Genomic DNA, 27,885 nt, shown 5'->3' on the forward strand with positions numbered 1-27,885 from the left:
AAATTTTAAATTACACTTTTTTTTTTTGCATCATGTTTTGTCAGCAGTTATAATACCATTTTGTTGTTGTCCCCAAATATTACCTCCCTATTTCATTAGCTACAATCGTCACGTCTTCTTTCCCAGACCGTTCATCACACCTTCTTTTCTTCAAACACCATATTGTCAGAAATAACACTTCATCCCATTTATCAATATATGTTTTTTCTTTCTCTTTAAAGTTACCATAGATTATCATAATAATATCATTTTCTTTAAAGCATTCAAAGTTATTTTCTGTAAACATTTTTATTCTTTTTATAGTCCAAAAAACAGGGTTGAGGTGTTCTTCCACATTAAAAAAAATATACAAGTTTTCTTCTTGGGGTTTGCATTTCATGTTCCCATTTATGGGTAACCGATCCAACAAACTTCTGCATGAAGAGTTCCCTCCTTCATGAAATCCTTCAAACATTTAGTCTATCTTTTATTTCTTCTTTTAGTCCCCGTTCTTTTTTTGTCCATGGGTATACAAAATAGATGTTCTTTGTGTTTTTCTGTTGCAGTCATTACATTTGGGTAATCCTGCTGGCAGGTTGCCGTCAGTCAGCCTGAATTCCAAAGTTTTGGGTCCTGCATCGGCTGCTGTCGCCACTTCCCTGACGTCCGGTCATCAGGGGTATAAAAGAAGCAGCCGAGGCCATTTTTTTTAGTCTTTCTTGCCGCGCGGTGCCCGAAGCAGAAGCAGTTCGCAAGTGCCGGTCGGCCGACTCCTGAGATTTTCGTGTTAGAATTTCAGATCCGAAGTCTTCAATAACGCTAAGTACCCCGTTGAGGAAACTTTTGTCTTGCTCCAGACCGATGTCAGAAAAAGTAAATAATTGTATTTCTTGTGGAAAGCAAATACCTCATAAGGACTTTCATTCTTACTGTATTCCTTGCCTAGGCCCTGATCACAATGGTTCTGGTTGTCTGTTTTGTGCTAGATTTAACCAACGCACTATTAAGTGTCGGTATGATTTTGCTTTAAACTATTTTGGATGCCGGTTTAATTATCCAGAAATGTCGTCTGATAGCCATCCAACTACAGGAGTTCACAAAAAACGCTAAGAAAAGGAGAGAGATAGATAACCGAGGCCCAAAACCAACAACAAAGCTTCTCCTAAGCCAGTCGCCAGTTCTCAGTGAGGCGCTTTCGCAGCCCCTGCCGCACGCTACTGACTCCCATGTGGAGTTGGCCATGCCGCTGGAAACTCAAGGTATTGGAGCCTCGGATACTATTCCTTCAGATGGGTTCGGAGCCGCTGAGCAGGCACCGGCTTCTGAGGGTGTATTCAGACCTAAACATCTTTACATTAAACCGACTTCAGCTTCAAAAGCAAAGACTAAAGCACCTTCTAAAGCAAAGAAACAAACTCAAGAGCCACATGGACAGGCCTCTATGCCCAAAAAACAGATGCTCAAAATGGCCGAAGACTTGATTACCTTGATCAGGGGTTCCCATCCCCCTCCTGATAAGAGGCCTAGACAAGAGACTATGAATCTTCAGATCAGGTTTCCAGTTCTTCTGATTCCTTTTCTGATCAGGAATATCTCCCCCCCCAATGAGGATTCTGGTGCTGAAGAATCTATTCCTTCAGCTTCTCCTCTAGAGGACTATTCTTTTGGGGAAACCTTGCATACCATGAAGGGAGCATTTCCATTGGGAGAGCCAAGATTTTTCAGAATCTAAAAAGATGCTCAGGGATTTCCTTTTACTACCTCAACACAGGCCACTAGCCATTCCACCTGTGTTAGACATAGTAGATGATGTATTTTTCGGAGTCTAGTCTTACCCCTGACTCCTCCTTTTAAGCCTGACAGATGTTACAGGGTTCCTGACTCTCATAAATTCCTTTTTAAAAACCCTGCTGCAGACCCAGAAACTATTTCACAAGGTCCCAAAGGAGTTAAGGCTTCCGCTGCAAAAAAAAACCTACCCGCTCTGACTGAGATTCCAGGGCACTGGATAGATGGGGAATAAAGGTTTACACATCTGCTACCTTGACTATAAGGGCCTTAAACTGTCAGTTTCATATGCTCAAAAATCAGCAACATGTCATGGCATTGCTTAAACAGAAAACGTTGTTAAACTCTGAATGTGCAGAAAACAAAGGAAATGTAGGATTTATTGCATGCTCCTGAACAAGTTGGAAAGCGCACTTTGCAATGTGGTTTTGATTCTTTGGAGGCCTCCTGCAGGGCTGCAGTTACGGGCTCTGTAATTAGGAGGCATGCTTGGTTAAAGGAACAAAATCTGTCTGATCATGTCAAAGTTAAATTATTAGATGCACCTTTACAGCATGATACATTGTTTGGTGTTAAGGCACAAGAGGTGTTGGAGGACAAAGCTAAATCTATGCAAACTGTCATAGATTTTTTACAAGTACAGCCACCTAGGTTTAGTAGACACTGGCCTACAAAAAATTGGTCCTTTCCTGTGTCAGACAGACCTCAAGGGGCAGATCCAGACGCCCTAGAGGCAGATCCCAGGCGCAAGGTTCATACAGGTTAAAGTAATGGGGTGCTTCTACCTCCATAGTTGGAGTAGCTAAATCACAACCATATAGGAAACAGTCCCAATGACTTCGCCCTGCCTGCACCAAGCACTCGTCTCCAGGCAGCACCCTTAGGGGGAAAATTCGCTTTTTTTCTCAAAATTGGCACATTATAACCCAGGACAACTGGATTATAAATATCGTGTCATAAGGCTACAAGTTCCATTTCCATACCCTGCCAAAGGCAAACGGCTGGCCAGATCTGCCAAAAAATCAATGGGCAGAGGCACAGAAACAAGTCTCATCCTTCATGGACATGGGGCCATTCAACAAGTACCAGAGCAAGAGCAGGGACAAGGATTTTACTCGACTGTTGTTGGTACCCAGAAAAGACAAGGCCTGGAGACCAATACTGGACCTATCTATTCTGAACACATTCCTGGATATACCAAAATTCAAGATGTTGACTTTGCAGCAGCTTCTGCCCGTGCTGGGCAAGAACGCTTGGCTTGTGACTTTAGACCTAAAAGAGGCATGCCTGCATGTCCCAATCAGACAATTATGCAGAAGATATCTCAGATTCAAGGCTGGCTCAATGCATTACCAATTCTCTGCTCTGCCCTTAGGCTTATCTACTGCGCCCAGGGTCTTTACAGAGTGCCTGGCACCAGTTATTGCCTTCTGCAGACAAAGGGGAATACAAATATATCCTTACTTGGACGACTGTCTAATTCAAGCAGAGAACAAGGACATTCTTCTACAGCATCGGGCATTTATGAAAAGACTTCTAACATGCCTAGGGTACACAGTCAACGAAAAGAAATCAAAACTAGTACCCTCTCAAGAGATAATATTCCTGGGTGCAAGCTTAAATACAACTGCCCAGATGGTTTGTCTCACGCCAGACAAACAAAGGCAACTGACTACCTATTTCAAAATGTTGGCAACAAAGGCCCAATTATCTGCAAGAAAAATTCTGCAGGCTTTGGGCTTCATGGCATCCTGCATCCTACTAATTCCATATGCAAGACTGCATATGAGGAAACTTCAGTGGTACCTAAAAAGGGTTTGGACTCAGCATTGCCACAGCCTGGAAACAATGATTGATCTCATGCCCTGCCTGCAACAGGAGTTTCGATGGTGGGCAAAGGCTTGTCACCAAAACAAGGGACAGCCATTCACATTAACCCCAGCCAGGCAGGCACTAACAACGGATGTATCAGATTATGCCTGGGGGGCACACATGGCAGAAAGATGCATTCAGGGCACATGGTCCTCAAACCAAATGCATCTATATATCAATCAAAAAGAGATGCTAGCTGTTCAAAATACCCTGACAGCCTTCAAGGACCTACTTCTTCCAGGACAACTACAGATAAAGACAGACAACACCACGGTCATGTGGTATATAAACAAGCAGGGGGGCACACATTCTTACCACCTTTGCAGACTAGCCATGACTTTGTGGTACACAGCATTGACTTACCAAGTACATCTGCAGGCAGAATTCCTGCCAGGAAGGGAAAATACTCTGGCAGACTAACTAAGCAGAAACCTCATAGATCCCCACGAGTGGCAGCTGGATCCACAAGTCTTCAGCATGATAACAAGGAAATGGGGATGCCCAGACATAGATCTATTTGCCTCCCCTCACAACTACCAGCTGAAAAGATTCTGCACAAGGACTTATCACAGACAAGCATGGAAAGTGGACGCCCTATCTTTCAGCTGGAAAAAACTATCAGTATATGCCTTTCCCCCACTGCCTCTCCTCCCCAAGGTACTCCTAAAGGTTGGACAGGAGAAGCCAAAGATGACACTGATTGCCCCGGACTGGCCCCGCCAGTACTGGTATCCAATCCTAAGGAACTTGTCTCAATGCCCAGCTTGGACCTTACCTCATATACCTCATCTACTGTCCCAGCAAAACAATCAGATCCTGCACAGCCAACTCTGGACTTTAAACCCGGCAGCATGGCGGATAATGTAGTTCTACAAAACACACCTCTCAGTAAAGCTGTGATGGATGTCATTTTGGAAGCCAAAAGGCCTAGTACTAGAAGATCTTATGCTGGAAAATGGAAGAGATTCTGTGCTTGGAACTAGGCACAAGGAACTGATACAGCTGTCCCAAATATTCCTCAGATTTTGCAATACTTAACTGAGATGCTGGACAAAGGCCTATCTTTTTCATCTATTAAAATTCATGCCTCCGCCATTTCGGCTCATTACAATACAGAGCCACCAATCTTTTCTCATCCCCTATTAAAGCAGTACCTCAGAGGAGCCAAAAATTTAAGGCCTCCAAGGAGATCACCAGTGCCTGCATGGGACCTCAACTATGTCTTGGAAAAACTCACTCTGCCTCCTTTTGAGCTAGCTGCTACTGCTGATATAAAGTTTTTATTTTGGAAAACAGCTCTACTCCTAGCAATAACTTCTGCAAGACTAGTCTCAGTGCTACAGGCACTCATGGCTGTGGAACTTTTTATCATTTTTTATCCAGACAGGGTCTCGCTGAGGACAAACCCAACATTTATGCCTAAGGTGGTGTCCAGTGTGGCTCTTAACCAAACTATTCATCTGCCAACTTTTTATCCAAATCCACAGAACAAGGGGGAGAGAATTCTGCATTATTTGGACGTACACAGACAGCTTAGATTCTACTTGGACAGAACCATAGTTTTCAGAAAAACAGAGCATTTACTAGTGACATATGCTGCAGGATCACAAGGAAAGGCCATCTCAAAGCAGACTATTTCAAAGTGGATAGGCCACTGCATTCGTTTCTGCTATTTACACCATGGCAAGCCAGTGCCTAAGGGCATTAGGCCACATTCAACCAGAGCTGCGGCCACTTCAGCAGCATTTCTCAGGGGAGTACCAACCAAGGACATTTTAGAGGCTGCTACTTGGAGTTCAGTGCACACCTTTACAAAGCACTATCATCTGCCACTCTACTCTAAATCCAGGGCAGGCTTTGCCACTGCAGTTCTACAGGACCTCATAGCCGCTCGTAATGCTGTTTAGCTCCAGCCTCACAACCATAGCTTTGGGACTCTACCCAAATGTAGTGACTGCAACAGTGAAACACGAAGAACATAGTACATTTGTGTACACTTACCATAAGTGTAGATGTTGGAGTGTATTCACTGTTGCAGTCCAGGTTACCCACCCACCATCCCCCTTTTCTTCTGATGGAACCTATTTTTCCTTCTCTGATTTATACAACCTATGTGGTGTATTTGCTTGTAGATGAAGGTAAAGTTTATATTGGTGCATGTATTTTTATATATATGTACATTTTGGCTACCCTTTTAGGGGGGCACCTGACATCTGGGGCAAGAAAAACTAAAGAAAATGGCGTCGGCTGCTGCTTTTATGCCCCTGACATCAGGGAAGGGGTGACAGCAGCCGACGCAGGACCCAGGACTTTGGAATTCAGGCCGACTTGAGGGCAACCTGCCAGCAGGATTACCCAAATGTACTGCAACAATGAATACACTCGAACATCTACTTTTATGGTAAGTGTAAACAACTGTACTTTTTTCATCAGTACTTTGTCATCCTTCCTTTTCCCTTTTATCTCACTTTTTTATTTTCCATAATTTTTTGTTCTGTGATATTCCTTTTCTTCACAGTTGCTTACCCTTTTCTTACCGCATCTGTTTCTGCATTTCTTGCTTTTAATATGGCCTGTGTACCCTTTTTGCCACTTGATTTCTCCTTTCCCTCAGCATTTCTTTTTTCATTTTTTTGTAGAAACATTTAAATCTGTCCTAAATAAGCCAACTTGTGTGTGTGTGTGTGTGTGTGTGTGTGTGTGTGTGTGTGTGTGTGTGTGTGTGTGTGTGTGTGTATATATATATATATATATATATATATATATATATGTGTGTGTATATGTGTGTGTGTATATATATATATATATATATATATATATATGTATGTATATATATATATATATATGTATATAAAACAAAACAAGTAAATCCAGCACAGCACCACAACACCATCAACCGTAAATAAACTTCATAGGCATCGGAAGGAGCAAAATTTCTTTAATAGCTCGCAGACGGTAAAAATACAAACTCCAAACCCGTTTCACCTCTTAGGCATCATCAGTGGATTGTACCTAGTGCCTCATCATGAAAATATTAAATATGCCCCCCTTAAAGAGACCTTTCCCATTATTCTGTGCAAGCATCATTAATATATGTAAAAATACAGAAAAATACAAAAATCCTATAGTTAATGCAATTCTTATCTAATTTAATCTAAATTAATATATCAAAAATAACTAAAAAAAAAAACAAATATATATATATATATATATATATATATATATATATATATATATATATATATATTAGTGACTTATAAGATTCTTAGTTTATTCTTTAACTTTAACTTTATTCACCCAAAAACCAATAACTAACTTTTTCGAGAAACTCATTTAGACCAGGTTTATATAAGGCCCCCAAATTCAAAATCCACATTCTCTGGTTTTTGTCCATCAATAAATGTTTGTCGGCCTCCCTCATATTCTTACTATGTATTGTATCGATCCCTATAAATATAAAGTGTGCCGTGACATGATCAATTTTATGTTTATATAGGGCACTTCGTACCCGCTGGCATTTAATGTCACTTATATGTAATGCCACTCTATATAAAACGCCCCCTCACTGACATACTGCCATATATATTATCCATTCTGTCCTGCAGGTTATTAGCTGTTGAACATCATAGACCCTTGATGTATTAATAGAGGTGAAAGATTTTGTTTTAAGAATAATTTTACAATATGTGCATCTACCACAAGGATTACACCCTCTTGTGGTACTCAATTTTGATTTTATCCTCCATTTTCTTATACCATGAAGGTGATTCCCCTATATTTCTACCTCTCCTGTATCCAAATTTACAATATTCCATAAGGTACCTATCAAAAAATCGATCTTGATTCAAAATGTGCCAAAAATTATTAATTATAGCACAAAATTATTTACAGGTGCCAAATGTAGTAATAAACCTTAAAGGAACTACTCCCTTGGTATTCTCACCATGTTGCTCAGATACAGAAATTGAACTTCTTTCCATGTTGGATCCCCTAAGTATTTCATGATTTATAACTCTTTTGTTATAACCTCTCTGTATAAATCTATTCCCCATTTGTCTGACTTCTTCCTGAAATTCCACATCATTACTACATATACGTCTAAGTCTTTGGAATTGATTTTTAGGTATATTTAATATAATATGTTTTGGATGGCAACTGTCCGCCCTTAATAAAGAATTCTTCTTAAATGGTTTCCTAAACAGGCTTGTACTTAAAGTACCATCCCTGTTTTTAACTACATGCACATCCAAAAAATCAATAGCCATTTTTTCTTTCTTATCTACAAAGACCATATCAAACACATTAAAATTTAGATGGTCTACGAATGTGTTCCATTAATTCAAGGAGCTGGACAAAATGGCCCAGCAATTATCAAGGTAACGATGCCACATTATTAATTTAGATTTAAATGGAACACTATTTTCATAGATCAAACTACACTCCAGGTACCCCATGAAAAGATCTGCATATATTGGTGCGAATTTAGTACCCATTGCAGTTCCATTTTACTGCAAATAACATTCATTCCCAAAAAAGAACACATTATTCTCCAGCACAATTTTTATCAAATCTATCAAAAAGAAAGTGTTCAACAGAATGTTGTCCAAATTGTGACCACCAATATTTGACCTCTTCTATTCCCCCATGATGAGGAATACTAGTGTACAATGATTTGTACATCAAGTGTGCAAATATAACAATCATCCGGTAACATTATATCATCCATCAGTTGCAAAAACTCATTTGTATCTTTAATCCTAGATGTAATAAGGGATAATGGTTTCAACTGCATTTCTAAATATGCTGAAATAGGCTCAGTTAGGGACCCAGTCCCTGACACTATAGGCCTACCTGGGGGAGGGAAAACATTTTTGTGTATTTTTGGTAGGATATAAAATAATTGGGATTTTGGGGTTATCAACCATTAATTCCTTTAATAAAGTATCATTAATAAAGCCCTTAGATTTATAATCTTTTAGGGTCTTTTCAGTATTCTATTTAAGGGCAGCAGTGGGATCTAAAAGCAGTTTTTGATAAAATCTGCTATCTCCCAATTGTTTTTTAACCTCATTAGTATAACCATTAATGTCCCACACTACCAAAGCTCCACCCTTATCGGCCTTAAGTATAACTAAATCTTTATTTTCCATTAAGCCTTTTAAAGCAGCCCATTCTTTAACTGTCAAATTGCAACTATGGTGTCTAAAAATGTTGCTGTGATTTTTATGTAGTTCACGTAGTACACTTTCCTCAAACATCTTCACCCTTGGGTGATACGGGTGTACAAAAGTACCTTTTTTAAATCTAAATTCAGAAGTTATAGAGAAATCACTCTTGGCATGAAAAAAATATTTCAAATTTAGGCTCCTACAAAAACTTTCAACATCCATGCATATATTATGCTGAGACAGAAAAAAGAAGGTACATAGTTAAATCTTTTATTTAACACTGCTTTTTTCATCATCATTTAGCTGGTATTCAGTAAGATTTACTATGAGTCCTTCATCACTTATTTCTCCTTCACCAATCTCTCGAATCTTTCTTCCATTTCTCTCAAATTCTCTCTTTTCGATGTTTCTTTCCACCCCTTCTAAACCCCCTAGATCTAGCCTTCTTGTGTATAGGTGATTGTACATCAGCCAGTTCACCTACTTCCAAATCAGTGTCAGTGCTTAAGGCATTTGAGGACATTTTTGATGTACTGGGTTCAATATTGTCCATATTACGAGTGGTTTTTAAAATCGACTTGTTTAATTTGTTTAGGTTTGTTAGTATCACTAAATCTCACCGCTCTTTTATATTGTTTCCAGGTGTGGGTTTTATCACTTTTAGCATCACCCATATCTCTATTAAACTTTTTAAGTTTCTTTACTTTTACATAATTTTCAAAAACATTCATATCTTCCATGTATTTATTAAATAAACCCTTAAATTCTTCCATTTCGTTGTATTTTTGTACCAACTCTAAGCAGTCATCCAGTTGCTGTTTGACGTCTATTAGGTTCTGTTCATAAAACGAAATTAACAATTCAGTGAAAAGCTTCAAAGCTGTAGTTTGTATTTGGTGCCATTTTTCTATGAAACTTTTGTTTTCTTTCCCTACACCTGGTTCCACATAAACACGCAGACCTATTGGCGCTATACAAGCACCCAGATAAGCCTTTAACAGTTTAATATGCCATATAGTAGAGCGATATTTTTTGGTACCAAAAGACAGTTCTTTAAAATCATGTTGCATCTGCGGCAGGGTATTAATGTCTGTATTACTCACATTAACAGCATTCCACTGTCTGCCATCAAGCCATGTATTATCTTCTTTATCCAGATTCAACGTATCAGTATATTTACATAAATCTCCCCCTTTTGCCATAGAACGAACAAAATCACTGTAAATCCACTCTAATAAGGAAAATAGTGAATCTTGCCCACCAGTGTAGGCACCACGAATAACAGCACCAGGCACTCTACAGTATACCATCTCCAAATATGTTGCCTGTGCACGTAAAACGCGTGCACGGAAAGTTCAAATTCCACAACAAAACAGTGAAGTAAATCCATGACAACACCACAACACCATCAACCGTAAATAAACTTCGTAGACATCAGGAGGAGCAAAATGTCATTTATTTACGGTTGATGGTGTTGTGGTGCTGTGCTGGATTTACTTTGTTGTTTTATTGTGGAATTTGAACGTTCCGTACACTCGTTTCACCTTATACGTGCACAGGCAACGTATTTGGAGATTATATATATTTAACAGATACATTTTCTTATAATATGACAATTCAGATACTTTCCACCATAATGTTATTGTTCTTATTTCCTGTTACTTCTCTTTGCGTTTACCACCTCATATTTTCTAAATCTGATCCCTAATGCACAGATTCATTCATTATAAACTAGATTCCATCTGTCTTTACTCTATCCCCAAATACTTTACTTTTTTGCCTACCTAACTTGAACCATACCTTCTTTAGGCTCTCTTCTATACCACTACCTTCATCCATACTTTATTTTTTAACGTCTATTATTAAATCCTCGTAATATGACAATAACAAGAGCAGTTTAAGACCTCTGTAAAGTTCCCATTGGACATCCTAGTTTTACCCCTCAGCAGCCTTTCACCTGACTTTGTCCATCTATTCACCATTAACAACACCCATAGCTTTTCGTATGTTGTCCTTAACACTTCTGTCGTCGTCTTTCCCCTTACTCTGTTTCAAAAAAATTACTCACATTTTCTTACGAGATCAAATGAGGAATAATAATGCTAGGAAATACAGATTACATTTTTTTATGAAAATATTTTGAAGTCAGAAGCTGAGAAGTAGTGTGTGATGGTGTGGATGGTATGAAAGGCAGATAAATGAAGTGTTAATTACTGTAGAAGAAGCAGTGGACTATGCTGTGAGACTGAAAAGTGAAGGAAGAGTTGTTGCATACAGACTAGCAAAAACACTTGTTAAATGTGCATTATAGGTTCATAGTACACACCTATCCACTATGAACTTTTCAAACAGTGAATCACTTTTGCAGCCCCCACCATAGGGTTTGTCTCGTCAGAGGCTTCTGGCGTGTCTAATCTGCAGGCTGCAACTCTGGAGACATTTTGCATGTTCTCCTGACTGATGTTTCTGCCATGCCTCCTGAGACCAAAAGTGAGATCATAGAATTCTTGTCACTCTAATAAGAAATGCCCTGAGGTACAAATCACAAATAGAACCCACTTGGGTCTGCTTGAACCCAGAATTCTAGCAAGCCCCTCCGGTGTTAGATGTTGCCGAAGATGTTTTTGGCAATTCATCCAGGGAGCTAGACTTTTTCTTTCCTGCCCCAAGGAAATCTGAATGGTTTTATGTATCTGGAGACGTGCTTGATTGTCTAGAAGGAGCACTGTCCTCAATGTTAAGAGAAAGCTTGTGCATTGTCATTTATTTTTTATTTATTCATTCATTCATTTGTTCATTTATTTTGTTTGTTTCATTTTTGTTAACCAGGTGAGTGGACTGGTCCAGAGACCCTTTTCAGCCACAACTCCGGGGCAAAGACGACAATGCAGCATTATGAGCTGGTATAACAAATGTATACAATTGAAAATTTTGAATAGATATTAACAGAGGTTGAGAGACTTGATCTAGAATACATAGGTACAGTAAAAATATACAGTTGAGATGCTTGCAGGAGTACAAGGTTACCTAAACTGTGGCTTAAGTTTAAAACTAACTCTAACAAGGCTTTTTTTCCTAAAGGTCTAAGCTTCCTCCTTTGAAATGTTTATAATTTTAGCAGAGTGCAAATGTACCGGTGGATAAGCATCTTATCTTTGAACACACTCGTCAAGGAGTCTTTATGAAGCTGGAGGTAAAAGAGAAATAGACTAATGCAGTCTGTGGAACAGATTTTTCAGACTCAAGCACCTAGGTTCGTCTGGAATTACCCAGCAAAGACGTAGCCCTTACACCTTAAGTAGGAATGTGGCAGGCCTGGCAAAGGGAAAAAAAGAAAATACAAGAAAGAGAGAATGTTAAGCAAGAACTAAAGAGAAGCCTGTAAGTCTTCAAGGTCACGACACCATGAAGGACCAGCAGTGACTCAATCAGGCTGCCCCTCCAAGCCCATCCCAACACCTCACTACTTACCCTTTAACTTTGGAAAAGTGGGAGAAGTTTTTTTTTTTTTTTTTTTTTTAACAAAGAAAACTAATCACCCAAGATCAGTGTGTGCCTAAAATTCTAAGGAACAGATGCAAACTACAATTCCAAGATATTGTCTTAGAAATAAGTATTCTGGCCATCCCTGAATGAGAGGGTACAACTAATCATTGCATTTCTGAAAGAGATGTTGCAGTCTGGGCTCATAGAAAGTGTTCCAGCAAAGGTTTGAGACTTTTCCCTGTTCCAAGGAAAGAAGATATGTGGCAGCCCATCCTAGGGCTTTTATAGTTAAGGGGAAAAAAAGTTTCTCTTGAGTACTACAATTCAAAATGACAACTCAAACACCTCCTCCTGCTTATTCCAGATTGGGCCCTGTTGGTCACATTAGACGTAAGGGATGCCCAACTGCAGATTCCCAGTGTCAAAAAACATAAAAATGTTCTCAGGTTTGCAGCATGGGGAACCACTTTCATTTTACTTCCTTAAAGTTCTTTAGCTTGCCTGTTGTGCCCAATCTTTACAATGTGTGTGGCTCCAGCAATTGCACATTGCAGGTTGAAAATAAAATCTTTGGATTTGTTCTGTTAGCCAACCCCTTGGTTGCACCACTTTTAACATAATTAATGACATTCAGTGGTTCATCTGCTTACTATTTAAAATCTTAAAAGTCTTATACTATCCACCAGTAAGATCAGAATTGCTTTTAAAGGAACACACCTACACTTTGAGAAGTAGTCTCGCTTGCAAAGCCCCTTTTGAAAAATAAAATTGTTGAAAAAGCTTTTCCACGCATTAGTCCTGCCACATGGAATAATATACGTAAAAAAGTTAAAGCTCTATCAATAAGGAAGAATTCAGAGTTGACTTAGGCATGTACCTAATCAATGAATCTAGTTGTAGTTGTTACAGGGATATGACAAACACGTTACTATTATAATATGCATATACCATACCCGGGTCATGACTTTAAAGGGTCAGTAGACCTACCCCGTCAAAAAATAAAATAAATTTGGATAGACAGCTAGTGCATTATTGGGCCCACACTGATATAGTTTGTGCAAGTGAGGGAGTCTATCATAAACTGTGACATTGCTATATTATTGCTATTTCACTTCTTAGAGGAAGTTATCAACCTCAAGTATTCTGTCTGTACTTCTCCCACAGTCCCTTCCTGAGACTGTAGATTGCAAGTCTGTGTATTGCCAGGGTCTCCTGGAAGTGAGGCAGTCACAGAGGTCAGTGTATTTACCACTGGTGAGGAAGCAGTTTTCCATCTTTTTAACTTGCCGATGCAGGGCAAATTGGGAGATAGCAATGGATACATATTCTGTCCCATGAGCATGGGAATTCCAGTAGATCTTTCTGATGTTCCCACTGGCCTCTGTGGAGGAGGCACTTCCCATAGAGTGGCATGAGAGGTTTAGTGTTCACCTTCTTCCCATTACTGCTGATCATACACAGTATCACATGGTGCATTGAAGAAAGAACAAAATTATTTATTCTCAACCTCTGGTAGAAGGAGAGAGAATGACTGGGTCTTTCTTACAGGAAGTTCTTCCAACCCTATTCATGGAGGCCCTCCATGGTTTGGGGCAAGTGCCAGGTCCACCTCAGAGCCTGCCTCCTGATGTTGATCGCCATATCTTTTATCAGGTGATTCAGAGGTGACTGAGGCTGCAGGAAGACTTCAATAATTTCCAGACACTAACATTCTTCTGATGCTATTCTTTCTTAATATTTTTTCCAGAAGATCCTCTAAACAATTGAAATTCTACTTTGTTAGATTAAATCCTTCCTTTCCTAATGTACTTCCTTATCCATTCCTACTAAAGCATCATCTGCATACACCTTAGCCAAAAGTAACTTATCTTCTAACTTTCCTCCTCCATCCATGCCTTAACCTTCTTCTCAACTTATTTATTTTTATGTAGTCAGTCATTTACCAGTAGGTCAATATAAACACCCTGAAACAATTGGGAGTAGCATCTTGAATCTTGTCCTTGGTACTGATATGGGGGCATGTTGTACCATCCCTTGCTTATCTTCTTCACCTGTTAGGTCTGATCACAAAGCAGATTACTTTGAAATAAAATTGAAACCAAAGATCTGTTCCACCAAAGGTACTTTTAGAAATTGCTTTAAGACAAACGACCTTCTCCCAAGCGATACTTTGACAAGCTTCAAATTTCTTTATTTGTTTGATATTTGCTTACTGGGAAAGTCTGACAGGGTCTAGGGAGACCCATTTTCAGCAGAGGCCTGGGAACACGCTCTCCAAATACATGTAAAAAGAAATATTAATACAGGAGTTAAGACTGTAATGACAGTAAAAATATATAATAAAGCACATGAAGAACAGAAGAAAAAGTTTGTTACAAGTAGAAACTATTACAGTAAATATACATCATTATAGGTGGAAAATTAGACTATAAGACACTAGCATTTTGATAGTAGTGACAATCTGAAACACAAGAAGAAACCAAAACCTAATCTCCATCCACAAACCCAAACATCCCGCTGGCCAGCATCTACTCTCCTTCACCCTAGGTAAAAAATGGAACTCTCTGCCTCCTTCACTTAGGACTATACTTAACACTGAATCCTTCAAGACCCAACTTTTCCTTCACCTATCTTCCAAATGGAAATGCTCCGCCTTCACCCCACATAAAATACTGGGATCCCACTAGGCTCTGCTAACTCCCACTCCACTATTCTCTCTTACTTGTTCTTAATGCTCCAAAGATCCAGAACCAGCAGACTCCAAGTATGTAAATATTGTGATCATCTGAAAAAAAAAAAAAATTTCACTTTGTAACTTTTATTGTATTGTATTACTGATGCAGCTTTTTCTCACCATGTATTTTAACCTTCATTGTATTGTGTGTTACTTTGTAAACCTGATTTGTACTTTAACCTTTATTGTATTGAATTGCTGATGGAGCTTTTCTCCCCTTGTATTGTAACCATTATTGTATTGCTTATGGAGCTTTTCTCCCCGAGCCTCCACTGAAAATGGGCACTTCTTGGCCCAGTGGACTTCCCCGGTAATCAAACTGATAATAAATAAATAAAGAGAAGAAAACAGGATAAAGGATGAGAAAGGGATATAGAGCAAGTGAGTTAAGTGGGTAAGGAATGAGGGGAAGTATAAGAGCCGAGAGGAGGGAGCCAGAGTGAAAAAAAGTTAGCTGGGAGTAATGAACCGTGAGCATACTGACAGCGCTAACAAGGGTAATGAGCCGTGAGCATAAAGGCAGAAGTGCTACATGTCATATTTAGGTTTTGCCCATTTTGAAAAGAGTATTTAGAGGAATGTGAATTCAGTTAGATCTAGCCTTACTCCCCAGAAACTTTGAGGAGACAGTAGTTTCTGTTCGAGGAGCGTGTCTAAAATGGGAAGCTTCCAAGACTGTTTTACTTTACGAACTTTGATTTAGGTTTCAGTAAAGCATTATCTTACTATGATTTTTTTTTTTACCCCAGAATTATGCATCAGATTATTGGTATTTTTAGCCTTAGTAATTCACTTGCCATTTGTTTTCTATGATTTGTGACAGGCATCTCAGAACCTGGTCTTTTTAAACATATTGCTCTGATGTTTCTTCCAGTGGCAAGCCTTGCCCTCCATTCAAAATTGTTATTTTGGATGAGGCTGACTCCATGACAGGAGCAGCTCAGGCTGCATTGAGGCGCACAATGGAGAAAGAGTCCAAGACAACACGTTTCTGCCTCATCTGCAACTACGTAAGCAGGTAGGTGTGCAACTACTGTCAATGCTTAACCAACCAAGTCTTGTTAATTTTCTGTATCTTATGCCACTACATTCTCTACAGCATTTACATTTTGATGGTTAGCTTATAGGTGGAAGTATCTCCTTGTTTTAAGACCCAGTTTCTGTGGTGGTCATTTTCGGAGTTCTGGTATTGTAATGGTAACTGTTCTGGGTTACTATGTAGCCTGACTTGCAGACAGATGATTTAATGTTTTAGCAGTCACTTGAACAGCAATTCTTAATTGTTATCCTATAGGCTTTGTTGGCATAGGTTGGTTTGTGCATCTAGATTACTAATAAATCTGCTGTGCTGCCCCTTCCCATTAGAAATTAGAAAACAGTTGTACTTTCTCTATTAATGTGTTTGTCGTCTGATAAAAGATACATTTCTGTGATTAAATTTTGTCTGTATAGCACAGAAAGTTCAGCTTAAAAGTTAAAGGAGAACTCCTCCTTGGAAGTCAAAAATATTTATTTATTGTTTTTGTTTTTTGCCATGTTTTAATGCATCAAAATTACTCTAGGTTCTTATAAAATGTTATGTTTTCCACAAAAGGACTAACATGAGGCCTGCCATGTTAACATGATCTTGTTTTAGTGCTTTCTTGTCCCCTTTCCAAGAATCTGTTGAAAATCCAATTTGTGTGAGTCATGCTAGACACGAGGAAGTGATATTTGTCTTTCTAGTCTAACAAGATACAGTGGCAGTAGTGTGAATCACAAGCATGTTACAGACATCCTGTATCAGGAGTGCTTGTATTTTTTTCCCTGAATAGCCATCTTAAACATGTCTCTCAGGGATTGTTTTGAACTATTAGCAGTTATATAGCTCTAACCAAAGAAAGTAGCTAACCTGCATGCTTTTGGGCTTTTGTAAGGATAGTCATTTTAGTCATATGTTGTGAATAGTGACAGACCCCCCCCCCCCCCACACACACACACACACACTCTTACTGAAGGGGTCAGAGCTACCATTGCAGTCCTAGAGCTTGTAAATCAGTACTTCATGTATCTGGCTCTGCTACTCACCACTGTCTGCTATAGTAGGAAGATAATTTGTTTTATCCTGAATTTTGAAGAAATGTTATAACATGCTTGCCGTTTTTACTCAGAAATGTTTACAAGCACAGTACAACTATCTGTTCTTGGATGTGTTATGAGCTTTTTTAACTGTGAGACAAATTTATTGTATTTTATTTTACATTTGTTTATTGGGATGGTCCGATTGGGACAGTGCCCATTTTCAGTGGAGGCCTGGGAAAAAAGCTCCAGCCTAAGCTTGCATACAAAGTCATAACATCAAGTAATAGAAATTATAGACAAAAAATGAGTGTTAACACATTTACAGGATAAAATGTAAAAACAAAAGTATATACAAATTATCAAATAGAACAAGACGTTAAACACTTGAATATAGACAAATATATGGTTGAACTTGTATACGTGGAGGAGCATAACATTAGTTAGGAAATTAAGTAGGGAGAATCACTTGGGCAAAGTAGTGCATAGTTAGTAATGTTTCCATGGTGAGAGTTGCAGCTAGGAATGTAATTACTTATAGAGAAGTAGTGTTGTCAGAAGGGATATGTTAAGAGTTAGTACGTACAACCAAATTGTATAAGTAATGCTAAGTTAATAATTAACCTGGAGTGTTATGCAAAGCCAGGATTCAAATAAGTGTGTTTTGAGAGATATTTTGAAATGATTAAGCTTGCTTATGGATCTAATACTATGTGGAAGGGTATTCCAATTTTTAGCAGCAAAGTTAGAATAAAGAGAGTTGCCTGCTGTATTTGATGCTTTGGTTACTCGGAGTAAGTCTTTGTTAAATGATTAAATACTACGAATGTTACAGTAGGGTTGTAGAAGATTTTGTAAGGATGGTATGTTGTCAGGATTATGCATTATTTTGTGAGCTAACTGGTTATAGTTCATGACATGAGGTAGTTCCAACCAAAAAAAATGTTTTAGGCATTGACAGTGATGGGTTGAATGTGTAGAATTTGTTGCAAATTTGGCAGTCTTATTGTGACATGATTCTAATTTACTTAGTTCTGACTTTTTGAGGTTGGTAAGTATGGGGAATGCATATGAGTGAGGATAGAAGCTGGGTTCTAGCTATGGCTATTCTTGCAGTGTCTGTTAAGAATTTTTTGTTTCTATACGTTTTTCCCATTTTCTTGTGAATGTTTTTGATTGTGTTAGAAATGTGTATGTCAAATTTTAGTCTGTCAATTATGACGCCTAATAATTTTGTTTGGGAATGTGGGAAAATCCTAGTATTACTGGCAGTGATATAAAAGTTAGCTGGGAGGTTAGTAGGTTTAGATGGCTGAAAGATCATAAGTTTAGTTTTATTAGGGTTGAGAATGAGTTGTGAGTTTGCTAGCCATGTTTCAATATCAGAAGGTTTTTTTGTGTCTGTAAGAAGTTGTTATTGTAGATGCTGCACATATGAGGGTTGAATCATCTGTATACTGTATGATAGATGCTGGAGAGGAGGCAGTATTAAGGTCATTTATGGATATGCTGAAGAGGAGGGGCCTTAGGATTGAACCATGAGGGACTCCAAGTGCAACAGAAAGGAGTGGGGATAGATCTTGCTTCCATTTCACAGCTTGCTGGCGGCTAAAATAGATAACTTTGAAACTAGTTAACAGCATCATATTTGATATTAAGATTATTCAGTGTGGACAGTAATTTAGGATGGGAAACTGTATCAAATGCTTTAGACATGTCCAAAAAGACTGAAGACACTGTTTTGCCACCGTCTCTGAATTTATTTATAGTATTAGTGAAACTTAGATGCACTGTTGTAGTGCTGTGATATAGTCAGAATCCATGATGTGACGATGAGAGGAGATTATTGTTTAGAAGGTGCTTAAGAAGTTGAAAGTGGCTACATCTTTACAGAATTATAAAAACTAGTGAAAGTATAGCAATGAGCCTGTAGTTTGTTAGTTCTGTTGAATTGCCTACTTTGTGTAGTGGTATAATATATGCAATTTTCCAAATAGCTGGGACATACTGTTCTGTTATAGTGCCGTTTATAAGTATTGACACAGGTAAGACAATAACATCTGCTGTTAACTTGCCAGCAGAATATCTCAAATTATCTGCTGCCATTGAAGTGGGTTTCAACTTCTTTAATAGTTTTGCAATAGTTTGTTTTGGGACTGTCTGAAATGAGAATGTATCTACAATATTGCTTGGATTGTTGGGTCTTGGCATTGTGGGAGACTTGCTAGTCTCAGTCAGTGCTAAAACACTTTCACTGAAGAATATGTTAAATTGTTCAGCACTATTGTTTGTGTTATCAGGTAAGTTGGACGGAGGAGTTGGGAGTTGTGGTTTGGCTAGGATGAAGTATCTTATTGATTGTGTTCCAGAATTTTTGTGGATTCATTTTGTATTCCCATTGTAAATTAGAATAGTAGTGTTTAGTTTAATTTGGTGTTTGGTACTTTGTTTAAGTTGCTGGTAATTTATGCCTTCATGCATTATATTTTCCCCACTTCTGTTACATTGCTACCCCTTGATTTGTTTTATTGCAGCATGCAGTTACAGAAACTGTTGCAGTTGCAGAAAATACTGCCTGCAAGTGTATCACCATGCAAACAATGTGGTCAGCTATTAGGATTGCCATTTTTTAGATGCCCAAAGTGGGATTTTCTTACTGAAACTTGAGATCGTGCAAGACAGATCATGCCAGTATCAAGTTAAAGTGAATTATTTTCATCTTATTTCCAAAATAAAGACTCTGATGAATAATACTGGTTGTTTATACTGTATATATGATATGATGACTCAAATCTAGACTGTCAGCTTTCTATGACATTTAAAGAGAAAAGTCAGATAATATTTTTTGCTTGTAAAATATCAACATATTTGCCATTTTTCATGCTTCGCTGGACACAATTGTCTAAATCGGGACTGCTGTGCAGAAAGAGACAAAGATGGTAATCCTATCAACTTGGTGTACTTTTACCGTTACTGTCTGTCTTCTCTGCAATAAAAGCAGTGGAAAAAAATTTCACAAGTCTTTTTTTTTTTCATCAGCAGGACTAACTGCCTAAGTAAGAATGTGGGCAGTACCAGACAGGGAGAATTACAGATTTCCCTGTGTCTGTCCTATGTCATGGAAGCCACAGTTCCCACCGTGTGAAGACATCCCTGGGCAGGGAGGGTGGTGGTGGTGGTGATCTTTCCCTCACATGTGAAGCTTCTGACTGAGCTTCTCAGGCACATCTGGAGCCACAGAAAAATGTAAAAGGGAGAGAAGAGAGTGGGAGAGAAATGGAGATAACACCTGCACTCACAAGTGTTGAGAAGCAAATGTGTTTATTTTACTACCAGAAAATTAACCATTTCATCATTGACTCAGTGTCATTTTGCAGTGTTGCATATTTTGCAGAAACTAATGCAATGACTAAATGTTGACAAGTACTTTGTGATGGTTGGTGTTACTGCTTCTTGTGTGATATGAATAACTGCTTTAAGCTCTAAAATGAGTTATCATTGTGTTAATGTGAGGTAGTGCCAGCTATGTCAGGAAAAGTAGGGCAGTGGATGTGTACCATATGACAGCACAGCTAGCTGGAATTCTGTAAAGAAGTATATGTCATTTGTATATCAAACTGATTTGTCCGCGGTAGTGGTGCTGCAGTAGTGTTGTCGCCTCACAGCAAGACGTTGTCCCATTTGATTCTCAGCTAGAGCGCCTTCTGTGTGGAGACATGCGTGAATGAGCGTGTCTTCGTTGAAGGTTGTGCGTCAGGACTGGTAACTTGGCACGTAAAAATCCACTACCAAACATTAGTGGACCGGAGTTCCGCTGTGGTGACCCCTGACCGGGATAAGCTGAAAGACACAACATATCAAACTGATTTGTAAAGCTGCTTGTGTTAAAAATGTGCCAACAGTGTGCCCTGCTGGACAGAAAAAAGAAATATATATGCATTATTGTAACTGTTTAAATGTATATGTTTTAACAGAGGATACTGTAAGAGAAGAGGTTACTCTCAATCCACCTAACTCTGAAAATAGTTTGAAATTAAATTACTAGCCTTTGGCCATAAAGATTGTATCTTACAAGTTGTCGATGCAGTCAGAGACAAAAGGTATGTACTAGGAAGCTTTCTGCATGTCTTTGGGGTGAACTAATTGCTACTCTACAAGGGTGGAAGTTTTTAATTATTTTATGACTTCCAGAAGCTGCAACAGATCTTAGCAAGCCTCTGTGTGTGTGTGTGTGTGTGTGTGTGTGTGTGTGTGTGTGTGTGTGTGTGTGTGTGTGTGTGTGTGTGTGTGTGTGTATTATTGACACATATGTGCTAAATCCTGATAGCTTCTAGACAAGTATGGGAGGTAGCATGGAAACAAGAAGTCAGATGACTTAGATGTATGTGATGTCATTCTGTAGTCATCACTAGGTGAGATTGAAGTCTCATGGCAGTCTGTTTTTGGAACTTGACAGAGAAGAACTCCTCACCTACTTCATCTTGCCTTGCTGTAGTAAATGAACCAGGCAATAGTAATTCTTTAGATCAGTCAGGAAAATTTAGTGGTATTAGTTAAGTACTGTTTTTCTGTATCTGTGAGACTGTATTCGTCTGTGTTAGTTTAATATTTCCCGTGATTGAACCTCTGGTGTTTACTGTAAATAGATATTTAATATTTTCATTTTTTTCTTATTAAATATATAAACTTTTCATTGAAGCTATATATATATATACACACACACACACACATACATATATATATATATATATATATATATATATATATATATATATATATATATATATATAATGACACTACTGGCCACTCCTGAAAGACTTGCTGTTGGTCACACTACCATTTGTTTTAATATTAATTTCACTCAGTATAATTGGGTACCCTTGCAGGAGCCTTGGAGTACAGGCAGTCCCCGGGTTAAGGACGAGATCCATTTTTAGCCTGTCATTAAGTCAAATTTCCATGCAAGTTGAAACACGTACATATGGTTCTTATTAAATGTCACTTAGTCAAATGTTTTCCTCAGTCTAGTATTTCTTTTACTTTTTTTTTGCATGTAAAACACTTTAAAAACCCCTCCAAACAAAAAAAAAAATCTTAAACATAAAACTGTATACTGTAGCTATGCTTCCTTAATACTTCCTGTCAACAAAACTGGTTTAAGGCATCTTGTTATTGAAGTGTTTGAGGACTTTTTCACATATCCACAAAAACAGGCAGTAAGGTAGCTAGGTGGACCCAACAGCAATCCAAAAGGAAAATCAAGTAAAAAAGGCAAAAGTCCAACTGTCTGAAGAAGTAATAAATGGTTTAATGAAACAATATCAACACACAAAGCTTTCAAGTCAAATGAGACTCTTCATCAGTGTTACAAACAATAAAAAAAATTCTATATTTAAACTAATTCCAGCCTATCAAATTCACATAATCACATGGCAATCCCCCTTCCGTATATAGATATAAATACTTAAATTTAAAACAAACAAAAGTAAAAAACAATACATAATAAGTATATACATATATACCACTTTCAGATAACATTCAAGTAAAACACATTTGTTTCTCTTTTAAGAACGGTTTAATACTATTTTTAATATTTAAAGTAGTCTTATCTTCCCTGAAATAATTAATCCACCTATACTCTACAAGTTCTGTCTTGTAGTTATATCCCCCCCATTCTTACCCAAATACACTTTTTGTAAGACTCTAAATTTAAAGACATGATCTTCTCCAAACTGTATAATATGTTTTACTAAAGCATTCTTCTCTACTTTTCTCTCCTAATTTCAGAAATGTGGGAGGCTATATGTTCTTTTAATTTTTGGTCAGTCTTTCCTATGTAGAAACAGGTGCATTTTTCACAATTGGCAAGGTAGACCACATTGTCAGTTATACAGGTTACAAAAGTATTAAAACAGAAAATTCTGTTTGAATTAGGATGAATAAACTCAATATTCAAATTTATATAATTACAAAAAGAACAATTGTAGCATGGAAGGGTGGCTTTCTTATTACGTCGCCTCACAATTAGACGTTGCCCGTTCGATTCTCAGTTTGAGCGTCTTCTGTGTGGCGACATGCGTGAATGGACGTTCCTTCGTTGAAGGTTGTGCGTTAGGCCCGGCAAGCCAGTACGTAGAAATTACTACCAATCATTAGTGGACCGGAGTTCTGCTGTGGTGACCCCTAACCGGGAAAAGCCGAAGGACACAAACAAACACTGATCTTCACATAAATTCTTTATAACATAAGTACTGCTTCACATTCCTTTCCCTGTTTATAAAATGTGGGGATTGACCTACTATTTTCTTTACTACTTGATCGAACTCTAGAATCCCCAGATGTCCTTCAAGAATGCAACTGCAGTCATAACATGTGGGTTGTCCTGCCTCAGGCAGCCCTCGGTCGGCCGGATTCCAAAGTCTGGGTCCGACGTCGGCTGATGTCGCATTTCTCTCCGACGTCAGAGCGGCTGGAGTACATAAGCATCAGCCGACGCCATTTTCTTCAGTCTTTCTTGCCGCGCGGTGCCCGAAGCAGAAGCAGTTCGCAAGTGCCGGTCGGTCAGCTCCTGTATTCTACGATACCGAAGTCATCAAAAAAGCTAAGTACCCCGTTGGGGACCTTTTCTTGCCTCAGCCGATGTCAGAAATTACTGAAAAAGTTAACAATTGTCTTTTTTGTGGTAAACAAATACCTCATAAGGATTTCCACTCTTACTGCCTCCCTTGCCTGGGCCCAGACCACGACGTCTCGGCCTGTGCAGCCTGTGCTCGCTTCAACAAGCGCACTCTCAGGCGCCGGGCGGAGTTCGCTGAAGACTTTTTCGGCGATAAATTTGCTTACACCATGCCGTCGGATCTTCCGACATCGCAAACCACTCCCAAAAAGCGAAAAGACCGGGACCGACATCCTCGGCCCGCGTCTACCACCGACTCCACGCCTAAACCTAGCGCGAGTGCTCCGGTTCCCTCTGAGACGGTCTCTCCACCGCTCCACCGAAGACCCCGCATTACCGACGACTCCTATTCCAGATATTACTCCGCCAGTTATTGATTTTCCTCCGGATACCGAAACCGAGGAAATGCCCGAGACCATTGCTGTAGACAAGGTCACTCCTGCACGTGGAGCTGCCAGGCCTCCTATGGCCATGTCTATTAAGGCCTACACTAGGGCTAAGGCAGCCAGCAAAACAAAGCATATTGCTTCCAAATCTTTACCTCAGCCGACTCCGGAGACACAAATTATGTCCATGGCTGCTGATTTAATTTCCATGATCAGAGGTTCACAGGCCCATCCTGAGAGAGCACCCCAGCCTCCTCCTGATAAAAGGCCCTGGGTTGAACCCTCTGACCCTTCTCCTTCAGATGAAGACTCTGAGGGCTCAGTCCACTCTGATAGCCAGGAAGAGCTCTTCCAGACCTATGAGGACTCGGATGCAGAAGATTCCATACCTTCGGCCTCCCCTCCTGAGGATATTTCTTTTGGGGAAGTTCTGCACACCATGAGGGAACATTTCAAGTGGCAGGGTCAGGAATATTCTGATTCTAGGAAACGCCTTAGGACTTTCCTTAAGAAGCCTCAGCACAGGCCCTTAGCTATTCCTCCTGTACTTGATGTTCTGGATGATTTGTATTCTGATTCTAGTGCTACCCCTGATTCTCTTCCTCCTGCTCCAGCCAAGCCAGACAGGTATTACAGGGTCCCAGAAACTCATTCCCATTTATTCAGGGCCCATACTGCTGATTTGGAAACTATTTCACAGGGGCCTAAAGGAGTTTCAGCCTCCACCTCAAAAAATCCTTTGCCCTCCAACAGGGAAGCGAGGTCATTAGAGAGATGGGGTAAAAAGGTTTATACATCCACTACCTTATCTATGAGAGCTTTAAATTGCCTTTTTCATATGTTCCAATATCAGGATTATCTCTTAGATTTACAAAAAACATTAGCTTCTCCTGATCCTTTAGATAGGAAGACTTTGCAGGAAGCTGTACATAACACTCAGCAAGTAAGCAATCACTTCCTGCAGTGTGGATATGATGCACTGGAAGCTTCATGTAGGGCAGCTATGACAGGGGCAGTGATGCGTAGACATGCTTGGTTAAAAGATCAACCTCTACCAGATCATGTAAAAGCAAAACTTCTGGATGCACCTTTGGAAAAGAACAAGCTTTTTGGTGCAAATGCTAAGGATGTGTTAAAGACCATCGAAGAAAAAGCAAAATCAGTTCAGACTGTGAAAGATTTCCTCCAGGTTCAACTTCCCAGATTCAGTAGGAATTGGCCTTCAAAAAACTGGTCCTTTCCTAACCCAGAAAAGTTTCAAAGGGGTAAGAACAGACGTGGCCGAGGAAGAGGCCAATACAGAGGCCCTTACAGGGGACGACAATGGCAGCCAGGAAACCAAAGAAGTGACGCGGGGGTTTCACCTGCCCAGCAACCACAAACGGAATGACTTTCCTCTACTACCGCCTACCAGGGAACAACTAGAAGCTCCCTTGGGCGGGAAATTATCTCTGTTTGCAGAAAACTGGCACAGACTGACAAAGGACAAACGGATTTTGGACATTATAGACCGAGGGTACAGGTTTCATTTTCATACCTTACCAAGAAAACAAGGCATGCCAAATCTACTACAACATCAAAGGGCAGAGGCTATCAAGCAAATCACTCTGCTGACTCGAATGAAAGCAATAGAAAGAGTTTCACAGCAAGAACAAGAACAGGGGTTTTACTCAAGACTGTTTCTTGTTCCAAGAAAAGAATCTCAATGGAGACCAATACTGGACTTGTCCGCATTAAACACCTTTCTCACAGTACCAAAGTTCAAAATGCTGACTCTACAGCAACTCCTTCCCATGCTGGGCAAGGAGTCGTGGCTGATTACTCTGGACCTCAAGGAGGCATACCTGCATGTCCCTATCAGACACAGCTGCAGAAGATACCTCAGATTTCTTGCAGGGCCAGAGCATTATCAATTCTCAGCATTGCCATTTGGCTTATCTACTGCGCCCAGAGTATTTACAAAATGCCTGGCTTCAGTAATTGCTCATTGCAGGCTCCAGGGTATACAAATTTATCCGTACCTGGACGACTGCCTCATACAAGCGGACGACAAATTGATGTTGACAAAAAACCTGGATTATGTCATACGATTACTTCAAGCTCTGGGATACACAGTCAACTTCCAAAAGTCAAGACTGCAGCCATCCCAGCAAATCTTCTTAGGAGCCAAACTAGACACAGCCTCTCAGATGGCTTACCTGACAGAAGACAAGCAAGAGAAGTTAACTCAGTACTTCAAGGGTTTAGCAAAACTCATCCAGATGACTGCAAGGAGATTCCTACAGGCCCTGGGTTACATGGCATCCTGCATTCTACTGGTTCCATTAGCAAAACTGCACATGAGAAAGCTTCAATGGTACCTAAAAAGCATTTGGTCTCAACACAGCAACAACTTGGAGACAATCATACCACTCATTCCATGCCTACAAAAGGAATTCCTATGGTGGGCCTCGGTGAGCCAGGAAAACACAGGTATGTCATTCAAAAAACCACAGATAACACAGACCATGACTACAGACGCCTCAGACCTTGGATGGGGGGCGCACATGGAAGGCAGGTGTATACAAGGACAATGGTCTCCAAAGGAAACACATCTGCATATAAACCAAAAGGAAATGCTGGCAGTAATGCATGCTATCGAGGCTTTTCAACACCAACTCCAGCAAGGCCATTTAATGATACGGACAGACAACACCACTGTGATGTGGTACATAAACAAGCAGGGGGGCACCCACTCTTACCCCCTTTGCAGACTGACAATGCAGCTTTGGGAGAAATCACTGAGTCTAAACATCCAGTTACAATCCCAGTTTGTTCCAGGAAAAGACAACGTGTTGGCGGACAGCCTAAGCAGGAATTTCACAGATCCACACGAGTGGAGGTTACATCCGAAGGCTTTCAGACAACTCACTTCGACATGGGGCAAGCCAGAAGTGGACCTATTTGCCTCTCACCTCAATCATCTTCTACCAAAATTTTGCACAAGGACATACCATCCAAAGGCCTGGAAAATAGATGCCCTTTCATTCAACTGGAACTCTCTAGCAATCTATGCATTCCCACCTCTGCCACTGATGACCTCAGTATTACTAAAGATCAAAGCAGAGAAGCCCAAGGGAATCATAATAGCTCTGGATTGGCCAAGACAACACTGGTACCCACTACTACGGAGCATATGTCACACCAGGAGGTGGGCCCTCCCTCAGTGGCCTCTACTTTTGACTCAACACAATTTCGAAACACTGCATCCAAACCTTCAGACACTGCAGCTAACAGCCTGGGAGATCCCATAAATAACTTCAGCTTATCTCTCTCCAAGGAAGTTCAGCAGATACTAACAGAGGCTCGAAGACCATCCACCAGAAAGGTTTACTTAGCAAAGTGGAAAGGATTCAGCAATTGGAATACCAGCAAGGGACATGATGCATCATTACTGAACATCCCACTCATCTTGGAATATTTGGCAGATATGTTGCAGAGCGGCCTCTCATATTCTTCAATAAAGATACATGCATCTGCTATTTCAGCTAGATACAACACTGATCCTCCTGTTTTCTCTCACCCCTTACTAAGACAATTCCTCAGGGGAATCAAGAACATTAAGCCACCAAGAAAGGCCCCAGTGCCAGCATGGGACCTCAATTTTGTCTTAGAAAAACTGACACTACCTCCTTTTGAGCCAGCAGCTTCAGTTGACTTGCAATTTCTCTCATGGAAAACAGCTTTCCTGTTGGCAGT

The 27,885-nt window shown here is 39.7% G+C and overlaps 1 protein-coding gene across 1 annotated transcript in view; it reads left to right on the top strand.

Annotated features, from left to right (window-relative positions):
- Positions 1-27,885, top strand: part of RFC4 (replication factor C subunit 4) — a 1,279,614-nt gene that overhangs the window by 796,258 nt on the left and 455,471 nt on the right. The window contains exon 5 of the mRNA XM_044070726.1: positions 15,902-16,045. Coding sequence (XP_043926661.1) covers positions 15,902-16,045 — 144 coding nt within the window. The remainder of the gene's footprint in view (positions 1-15,901; positions 16,046-27,885) is intronic.

This window comes from Protopterus annectens, chromosome 4.part1 (assembly GCF_019279795.1).
Source record: "Protopterus annectens isolate FY-2018-M chromosome 4.part1, PAN1.0, whole genome shotgun sequence".
Taxonomy (NCBI): Eukaryota; Metazoa; Chordata; order Ceratodontiformes; family Protopteridae; genus Protopterus; species Protopterus annectens.